Below are 9778 nucleotides of genomic sequence, written 5' to 3'. Positions count from 1 at the left end.
TTCAAATTCATGTACTGTTTTTTTCTAATGCATGAATATTTTTTCAAATCCTCGGACTTTCTTCAAATTTTTGAACTTTTTTCCAAATTCATGAACATTTCTAAAATGTGCAAAGCTTTTTCAAATCCGTGAAATTTTTCTTCAAATGCGTGAACTTTTTTCAAATTCGTGATTTCTTTTCACTCACAAATACTTTTTCCAAATTTGGCAAGGTTGAGGATTCATCATGTATTCATGTGACTAATATTTGGCGAGTTTTTGTAAGGGACATGCTACGCATCGGTGGATCTTTTTAGAAGATCCGCCGGGTTGCGAGCCGTTAGATCCGGCATAATCTCGTGGCTGAGCGTTGTTCTCAGTTTTGCACTAAATGCCGTGTTGCGAGTTCCCTTTCGGAACAAAAGTCTTGCTGCAAAACCTTTTGCAATAAAGGTTATGTTGTACATTTCTTTTGCAAGAGAGGTTTTGTTGCAGATTGTTTTTACGTCTTCACTTTTTTGCAACATAGGTGTTGTTGCGGAAGCAACTTTTGCAATAGAGGTGATGTTGCAAAAAAATTACAACGAAGACCTAGTTGTGACAACGCCGGAGAATACTATGGTGCGGTGCACGAGCCACACACCGGACACGCGTCATGTGCTGAAGGCGGCGGATGCCCTGTGCTGGATCAGCCAGCTGTTCCCAAGTTTTTCCCTTTTCCTAGTTGTTTTTAGATTTTTGGTAAATTTTATGTTTTATGAAACATTTGTGTGTGATTGTGTATAATACACACATGACATTATTCAAATATGGTCCTTATAGTATATCAAAGTGAAGTATTCCGTCCAAACCATATTGATTATCGCTCAGACGGATGTACCTAATACATCTAGATAATGGATCGAGAGAGTACTTTAGGTTACATTGTGGTCACGCTTCGAGAATTTGCTAGCTCCGCCACAACCGTCCCCCACTGGTTAACCCAATCCTCAAAAACTATCACCCGTGTATAGTTACAAACACATTATTTATTTAACTGGTTTGTCATTAATCATACGTGAAAAATAAGAAAGAAGAAGAACCATGCAAAACACACACCGAGGATAGATATGCGCGTTCCTGCCATCTTGTCCAAGCCAGACGTGAACACTGGCATCCATTTGCCAGAATCAAGCCTTCCTCGGCAGAAATCATTGTTTTGACCTAAGGACGAAATCAATTCACAAACTGAACTGTTCTGAGAAAAAATTCACCCAACTGACCTTTTTATGTGGCGCCCGATAGCTAGGCGCCACACTACACTATGCAGCGCCTAACACACAGGCGCTATACATCTGGACAGCGTGGCACCCCGGAGCCAGGCCTGGCCCCACCCCTGATGGTGCAGCGCCTAGGCGAAAGGCGCTACACTATCATGTGCAGCGCCTAGACGAAAGGCGCTACACATGCACTTACTAACCATCTCGGGGGCAACAGAGAGCAAGACTAAAAATTGATTGATCCACCACGCGTGGCCTGACCGGCGAGCTTAAACGCATAGGGCGCGGCGTGACCTGACATGCCATGACATGCACGGTCCGAATTTGAGTTACTACCTGCTGTGGTTGATCTGCAGGTTGGTTGGCTCAGGGGCAGAGACTGGCTGCTGGTCACGTATTTGTACACCCATGCTCCTGCGGTTAAAAGCAAGCAAGCACGGACCCTTGGACGGTCACCGCGGATTTTCTCCATCCCTGTTATGTGTCGGCCACTATGCAATCAGATCAAATGATCTTCTTAGAAAGAAAAAAAGAGCCCGGGGTATGATCAGAACGAGCATATGTGCATGGATCGATTAAATAAAAGGAATATGTAGCCAAAGATCAACAAGAGTGAGCGCGCGCTGGAGAGAGTAGTATATTTCCGTTTAGTTTCGCCAGATTTTGTCTCTCCTTCAGTAATGACCAGGCATTGAGCAGTGGAGTACAACTAGCATCTAGCCAGTGTAGTTAATCAAGAATAGTGTAGGCCGGCCCGTGGTGGTAACAGTAAAACGGAAGCGCAGAGCTGTTGCTACTAGCCACTGCAGGGCAGTGCGTACGTAAACAGTAAATGCGCAACAGAACTTACCAGTAGTAGGGATAGATTCATCGCATGGCATATCTACCTACTGCGAGCAAGGCAGGGCAAGTGCAGGTAGTAACTCAAATTTTGACCGTGCATGTCATGTCACGCCACGCCCTATGCGTTTACAGCTCAGCCGGTCAGGCCACATGCGGTGGATCAATCTTGCAGCGCCTAGACGTTAGGCGCTACACTGTATCGTGTAGCGCCTAGCTCTCAGGGGCTGCACACTGACTTAGCAATTTTTAGCTTTGCTCTCTGTTGCCCCGAGGCGGTTAGTAAGTGCATGTGTAGCGTCTTTCGTCTAGGCGCTGCACATGATAGTGTAGCGCCTTTCGCCTAGGCGCTGCACCATCAGGGGTGGGGTTAGGCCTGGCTTCGGGGTGCCACGCTGTCCAGATGTGTAGCGCCTGTGTATTAGGCGCTGCACAGTGTAGTGTGACGCCTAGTTGTCGGGCGCCACATAAAAAGGTCAGTTGGGTGAATTTTTTTCAGAACAGTTCAGTTTGTGAATCGATTTCGTCCTTAGGTCAAAACAGTGATTTCTGCCGCCTTCCTCCGTGCAAATATCCAAGCCCGATCAACGTTAGCAGAATCTGAGGATAGCTACGCCGCTCCGCTCAGTCGATGTCAGCTGTTTCTGCGACTGCGACACCGCACGATCCGTGCGACGCGACGCTTATACATACATAAAGAAAGGAGCAGACAGCTGTTGCGTGTCAAGGCAGCGTCGCGTCGTGCACGGGACAGAGCCACAAAGCCATTAGGCCAAGTCAAACGCACGACTCTATCCTGTCCGGCCTCGTTCGTTAAGGATAAAAGAGACAAAAAAAAGAAGCCCAGCGTGCGGGAGCAAATGGATTTTTGTCCGCTTTATGTCCGCTTTCGACCCATCCGCGACCCAAGTTTGTGCCGCTTTTGGGGTGAAACGGACACCACGCGGACGCGCGGATAGTCTGCGCGTGTCCTCCCCTGGCCCGCCCGTCGATGGTACAAGACGAGCCTTTTTTTATCTGCCCCCCTCCCTCCCTCCGGCCGCACCCCCTCCACTCTTCCCCACTCTTCCCCTCGCTGCCGCCGCCGCCGCCGCTGCCATTGCAGCCGTGCAGTTCAGACGCGAGCTCGCCCAACCCTTTCCCCTCGGCGTCGCCGAGCTACCCAACCACGGCCACCTGGTTTGCGCACCTGCCGGCCGGTTTTGGGGCGGATCCGGTCGGTCTTGAGCTCGGCCGGTTGTGGGAGGCCTGGCCGCGCCATGGACTTGTCGGGCACCTCGCCGGAAGGCCCTGGCAGGGCCGCAAGGCCACATGCGGCAGTGGCTCCTCTAGCCGCTCGGATCTGCACCGTCGGTGGGCCGCCGACAGATACACGAATGGCGGCCGGCCGGGCTCGGTGCTTGCTCAAAAGCTCGCCGGCGCACCGTTGCCACTCATTAAGTGCGACCACTGCCCAAGGATGGTCGTGCGCCGCGTCTCTACAACGCCGGAACATCCCGGATGGGTGTTCATCAAGTGCTTAAATGATGGGATATGCGCTTTTTTTAGCTTCGGTTTGTGCTCTAGATTTGACTAGTTGTGCTAACTTCAAATTTTGTTGCGTAGAATGGATGCAAGTTTTGGTATTGGGAAGAAGAGTACATCGATATATTGATAGAGCGAAATTTAGTACATGTTCGTGCACTTTTAGCTAGCATAGAGGCTGTAAATGAGACAAGTGCACTTGTTGCTAGATTAGAGGCTAGACACGAGACTAGGTCTGAGGAAGCAACATCTACTTCTGGCTTGAAGAAGAAAGGAGGATGCCAGATCGAGCCTCCTCCACAGATCAGCAATGAGTGCATCGAGAAGTCTCTAACCCAACTCAAGGAGGCAGTTATGGAAGTTGGCTATCTTTTAAAATGTATTCTTGTTGTTCTTATTTTTTTGTCTTGCTTTACTAGTCAAAATGTGATGATGCATTTTCCATGTACTAAAAATGAATGATGAAATAAAGTTAAGGACTTGCAAAGAAATAATACGCGGACAGGATGCGGCCGGGATGCGTCCGCGCGGTGGACGCACGACCATCGCATCCCAGAACACGTCCGGACACGACCTCAAATCCTTACCCAAACGAACAGAATTTGCACAAAATGAACGTCCGTTTGAGGTCGCGCGATGGAGTTGGCCTTAGTCAAACGCGGCCCGGCGCGGGCAGCGTCATGGGCTCGTGGTCATAGAATAGAGACCTCCCCCGCACGGCCCCAGATGCGCGGACACGGCCGCCGTGCGGCGTGGGCGTACGCGACTCGAAAACACAAGGGGGAGGCAGCGGCGCGTGACCCCGGCAGGGGAACCTGCGCCCGTGTCTCGGCCGGGCAACGCGACGACTCCCGCCGTGCGCAGCGCGGCCGCCGATACGCGGGATCGATCGACGCCCGGCCGGCCGCGGGATTTTCTTGGTCGTCCCTCCCATGCCGCAATCGTGGAAGCCGTATATTACATCAGTCTACAGGCATGGCGTGCTGGACTCGTCTTCACCGTGGTGGAGCGAGCGGGCTCTTATCTTACCCAGCCATCGCGACCCCGCGCCGGTTTAACGCGGTCAAAGCAGGCCGTGCGACGCAACGAACGCATGCACGTGTGTGCCTTGCCCACAAATCTTGACCGCTTTGGCTTAGAAAAGCGTTTGAGCACGGTTCCATTCCAAGCAAGGATTCCTCACCGTCACTTTGCATAAAGTGCAGGTCACAGCGCACGTACTCCTACCCAACACTGAAGCAGGGAAACAAACGTACCAGGGACGGTCACTCCCTTTTAGACAAAACTTTTGGGGAGAAAAGAAGACAAAGGGAGCGATCGATGCAAGTAGAAATCGTCTCAGTCTGGACTCGGTGGAGAACGAGCAGAGGAGACGCGACGCAACAGCACTGACCGCGCAGTCAAGAAAGCATAGCTGGTCCGCTCGTACTAGCAACAACAGTACCCCGAAGACCATTCAAACAAAAACACGGCCTGACGACCGACCCTCGCAGACAGCAGGATCGTGCTTGGGTCCGGCATGCATGATTTAGCAATGGGCAACGCTTGTCATGGCCTGATCATCAAGCCCATCTGGTCTAATCAAGCGTCAACATCGCACAATGCATCTACGTAACTCTTACCAGACAGCTCTCATTCACGATCAGATTACCGCCGTCCTTGAAGCAGTGCAAGTCCATCGACGGCGAGAAGCCGCGGACGCCTCAATTATTGCGGCGATGAGCTACGGGACGCGGTTACTTGTGCTCCTCTTGCTAACACTTTCCGACGAGCAGCAGCAACGAGCTCTCACAGTGGCAAAACGGAAAGGCCAAAAGCAGGATAACGAAGAAAGAAAGAACAATCGGCGTCGGCCACTAGCCTATGCAGGTGTCGGCTAGTGAACAATAATTGGGGGAGATATCTTGCAAGTACAGTACGGTTTTGGAGGCATGTTCCGTGGATTAATTAACAAATCATACGTAAGTACTCCCGATAGATAGATACAGACAGACAGACAAGCACATCAACCATTAACCATCAATCATTAATCATACTCCCGCAGTAATCCGACTGTTACATCAACCATTAACCATATTCCAGCCTCATTCCTAGCATCAAAGGTGGCACCGTACTCACTCTCGCTCTTCTACTGCTACTGCTACTACTAGCCGATGCCGACGCCGACGCCGACGGCAACACCCAAAATTTTCATTCAGGCGGAGCCGCCGTCGTGCTTCGTGGGGCGATCGCCGTCGACGAGCTCTAGTCGGAGCGCCGGGCCGGGGTCCAGTGCGGCAGCGCGGGGCTGAAGTGGCTGGACACCACGCGCGAGTCCAGCAGCTCGATGATCGGCGGGAACGTCACGCAGCGCGGGGCCTTGTACTGGTTGATGCTGGCGCCCCGGGAGATGGCGTAGTCCATGAGCTCCTCGAACGTGCCGGCCCGGACGACCCGGATCTCGAGCGGCCCGATGGAGCCGTCCGCCACCCTGCTCTGCCTGTACACCGTGTTCAGCGCCTCCTCCATCTCCAGGCAGCAGGCGTCGAGCGTGCCCTTGTCCACCGCCGTCGCCGCGCCGGCGCCCGTCGTCAGCAGCTCCCAGTAGATCACGTAGTGGCCCGGGATGCTCTTGGTGCACGCCTGGCTGGTGTACTCCGCCACGGACGCGCCGTGCGGGCGGAGAAGCGCCGACGCGCGCTCCACGGCGCGCTGCAGCTCCGCCTCGTCGGTCTTGTCGGACTCGATGGACAGCAGCACGTTCTTGCGGCGGACGAACTGGAACTGCGGCGCCGCGTTGTGGAACCCCGTCACGCGGAGCACGTCGCCGACGCGGTACCGGTTCAGCCCGGCGTAGGTGGTGATCACCAGCTCGTACTCCCGCCCGGCCTCCACGCGGGCAAGGTCCACCAGGTTGCCCGCGTCCACGCACGACGCCGCGCCGGTCGCCGAGTCCACGGGGAGGAACTCGAAGTACCCCATGTTGGGCATGATGGTGTAGGACACCTCCGAAGGGTCGCAGAGCGGGCGGAGGTTGAGCCCGAAGTAGCACTCCGACGACGCGTACATGGTGCACGCCATGGGCAGGTCGCCGCTGTAGTACTTGAGGGTGCCGATGTACTGCGCCATGGCGCCGGTGACGATGACGTCGAGGTACTTGGTGTTGGGCCAAATGCGCCTGACGATGCCGGCCCAGTCGTCGTTGCAGCACTCGTCCCGGACGAACTGGGCGAGCTCGGGGTCCGGCCGGAGGATGCCCGCGACCGCCTCGCGCACGGACGCGTCGGTGACGCGTGGGCTGAGCGCGCCGGCCTCGATGTCGGCGGCGAGCTCCTTCCAGTTGAGCTGGAGGAAGCGGATCGCGCGCAGGAGGCCGGAGGCGAACACGGCGCCGACGCGGAGCACCTCGTGGCGCTGGCAGAGCCCGCACACCATCTGAGCATACATGCTCTGGAAGGCGTCGGCGCAGAGGATGGCCGCCGTCGGGCTGGTGTAGTTGTGGTAGGGGTCGTAGGGGCGGTTCTTGAACTGCTCGCTCTTGTAGTAGCTGGTGAGCACCGGCCGCGCCGTCAGGCCGCTCGGGGTCTTGGTCTCCGACTTGACGAACAGGAAGTAGAGGCCCTTCCCCTTGTCGAGCCCGGACAGATATCTGCAAGAAACATTGGATCGATCGATCAATCAATCAGTAGCTGATCTCTAGCTCTGGACTGCCACCCAAGATTACTTGATCATGGAATGCCATCAAGTGCCGACTTACAGGTTCATGACCGGCATCAGGAGGCTGTAGAGGAGCTGGCGGCGGTCGAGCTCGTCCTTGATGGTGGGCATGAGCTTGCGCTCGCCGGCCGACGTGCCGGAGCTGGTGAGGAACTCGGAGACGGGGTGCGTGGACAGGATCGGCGACCGGTCCCCGTTGACAATGCGCTGGATGTAGGGCTGCAGAGCGTCGTAGGACACGACCGGCACCTTGGCCCGGAAGGCGTCGCGGTCGGCGGCGCCGTCGAGGCCGCAGTTCTTGAGGTACTCCGTGTCGACGTTCCGGGCGAGGATCTCGGCGAGGACGCGCTCCTGCACGGAGTCGACGTTGCAGGTCATCTCGTCGATGAAGCGCAGCTTCTCGGCGTCCTTGGCTTTCGCCGCGGCCGCCGCCTCCGCCACCGGTGACGAGGCCGGGGTCCGGAGCGCCGCGCCGATGGCCCTCGACACATTCATCGCCGCCATTTGCTGAATCCGAGACACTAGCAGAGCAGCGATCGCGAGCTGTGAGGTTGGCTAGAGCTTGTAGCAGGTAGGTAAAGAATGCCGGCCGGATGCGTAGGAGGGAGGGAGGGACGAGGGTCAGGAATGTTTGCTCGATCGGCTGCTGCTGTGGTGGTACTAAGCCTGTGTCAGAAGGGCTCGGCGTGGGCAGTTATTTATAGGGGAGGGGGGCGCGCGGATGAGGATGACGGAGCTCGGCGGCCGGGAAGACGGACATGCGATGACATACGTCAAGGACTTGTCCGTCCATGGAGCGGCAGCCAGGGCCCAGTGTCCCGTCCGGGGGTGGACAGGCAGCCGGCAAGGACAGCGGCACGTACGCGGCTGCCGGCCCGGCCGATCCCGACGGTGAAGGATACGAGTGCCAAAGTTGCCATTGTGTGCACGCATCGACCGCGACGCGACGGCCGTGCCTTGACGCATCTGCGTTCCATGCATGTAAGGGGGGCAGCAGCGGTTATGCGATGCGACCGACGTGGTGGTGGCGACGTGCATTGAACCGCAACCGCTCGGGGCTCAGTAGTTGGGAGAGCGACTGGACCGGCTCCCCTCGCGACACGTCCGTCCCCGGAGCCGCGGCGCGATCGCGAACGCAGGGAGAAGGAGAAGAAAAATTGGGGCCTGCTCGCTAAATGTGCGGGATCCGGGTGGGGATCCGGTTCGCGTTAAAGGAAACTTCGAATCACCGGCCTCGCCGGAATTTTTATTGCAACATGCAGCAGGGGGCTGACCGGCGGTTTTTTTATGCGCGCCACCGGATGGATGCCAGTGCGCCAGTGAGCGGCCGGCGGCTCGTGCGCGCAGGTGGTTTGTTGACGAGCGCCACCGCCCGCACCGCCCATGCGGTCGCCTCGCCGGCCTGTGCCTGTGCCTGTGCGTGCCTGCATTATTGGGCGTGAGCGGCAGCAACTGGGCGGCTAGCTACAGCGTGGAGCGGCGAGACCTTCCAGACCGACCGGACGTGCGAGCGGGGGGCTGAGGTGAGCTGGTGACCACGCGACACCGCGTCCCCGGCCGCGCGCGCGCGCGCTCCCGCGGGCGCCACCGCACGCCGGCCGAGACGGGGAGCGCGGGCGGGCGTGAAAGTCCTCGCCCATTTTTGACCAGGCAACCACGGGTGGGTTTCTGGGTTTCAGCGTGCGCGGGTGCGCAGAGGCTGTGTGCCGGCAAGCGCCGGGAAGCTTCGCCTTTTGCTCGACAGGATGACGGGGGCAAAAGGTTTGGATTTTGTCTCACGTGAGCCCGAGGAGGACAGCGAGCCATGTGTATGTGTTGGAAACCCTTTTTGTCCAAAGATGCCATTGCCATGCACGCCCGTGCTGGAATTTCCTGCGGCTAACACTATTCTGACCGTGACAGTCACTTTGGGCGCTGCTTAGTTTACTGTCAACTAGTATTCCTATAGATTACTGTTAACTACAGGTGAGGCTGCGTGTTTTGCATGTGCGCTAGACTGTTTGGTAGTAGTAGCTGACTTGCTGCTGCGTTGGTCTTTGCCCGGGTGGAGTTGTTAATTATTGTTACAGGTGCGATCGGCTGTGATGCAAGTGCACGAACATAACATGTCGATTATGCCCGGGCATCGATCTTGTGATTTGAAATGACGTTAGATTGCCTGGCACGCACGGCGTTCCTATGGTCAAGTCAGGCAGATGTGGTTGCTGACGAGTACGTCCCGTGTCTGTCAGCGTAACGATTTCAGTGACCATGCACGCAGAATAGCCAGACAGAGACGGCCACCGGCTCTCCACTTCATTCAGTTTGATGTGGATGGCGCGGCCTGATTTATTGGTTCGTACGCGGTTCGGCGCGTGCTGCATACTGCTCGCTGGTAGTAGTACAAGTTGCTGTCGCGCACAGCTCAATATCTTCATCGTACAGGGGTTTTCCAAACGTGTGCAACTGTTGATCAAGGGTACAACACACACAATCTAGAT

The 9778-nt window shown here is 56.1% G+C and overlaps 1 protein-coding gene across 1 annotated transcript; it reads right to left on the bottom strand.

The window, feature by feature from the left end:
* Positions 1 to 5593: 5593 nt before the first annotated feature.
* On the bottom strand, positions 5594 to 7950 carry LOC119353943 (probable indole-3-acetic acid-amido synthetase GH3.8). The gene is made up of 2 exons (XM_037620645.1): positions 7339 to 7950; positions 5594 to 7230 (listed from the first exon to the last, which is right to left on the bottom strand). The coding sequence occupies exons 1-2, from the start codon at positions 7800 to 7802 to the stop codon at positions 5847 to 5849; spliced, it is 1848 nt and encodes a 615-aa protein (XP_037476542.1). The 5' UTR covers positions 7803 to 7950; the 3' UTR covers positions 5594 to 5846.
* Positions 7951 to 9778: the final 1828 nt, after the last annotated feature.

This window comes from Triticum dicoccoides, chromosome 2A (genome assembly GCF_002162155.2).
Source record: "Triticum dicoccoides isolate Atlit2015 ecotype Zavitan chromosome 2A, WEW_v2.0, whole genome shotgun sequence".
Lineage (NCBI taxonomy): Eukaryota > Viridiplantae > Streptophyta > Magnoliopsida > Poales > Poaceae > Triticum > Triticum dicoccoides.
This window is presented reverse-complemented; position numbering and strand designations above follow the sequence as displayed.

Coding starts and splice junctions, on each gene's coding strand:
- LOC119353943 (XM_037620645.1), bottom strand. CDS start 7,802: ATGGCGGCGATGAATGTGTCGAGGGCCATCGGCGCGGCGCTCCGGACC. Junction 7,231..7,338: donor CTGATGCCGGTCATGAACCT/GTAAGTCGGCAC, acceptor TGTTTCTTGCAG/ATATCTGTCCGGGCTCGACA.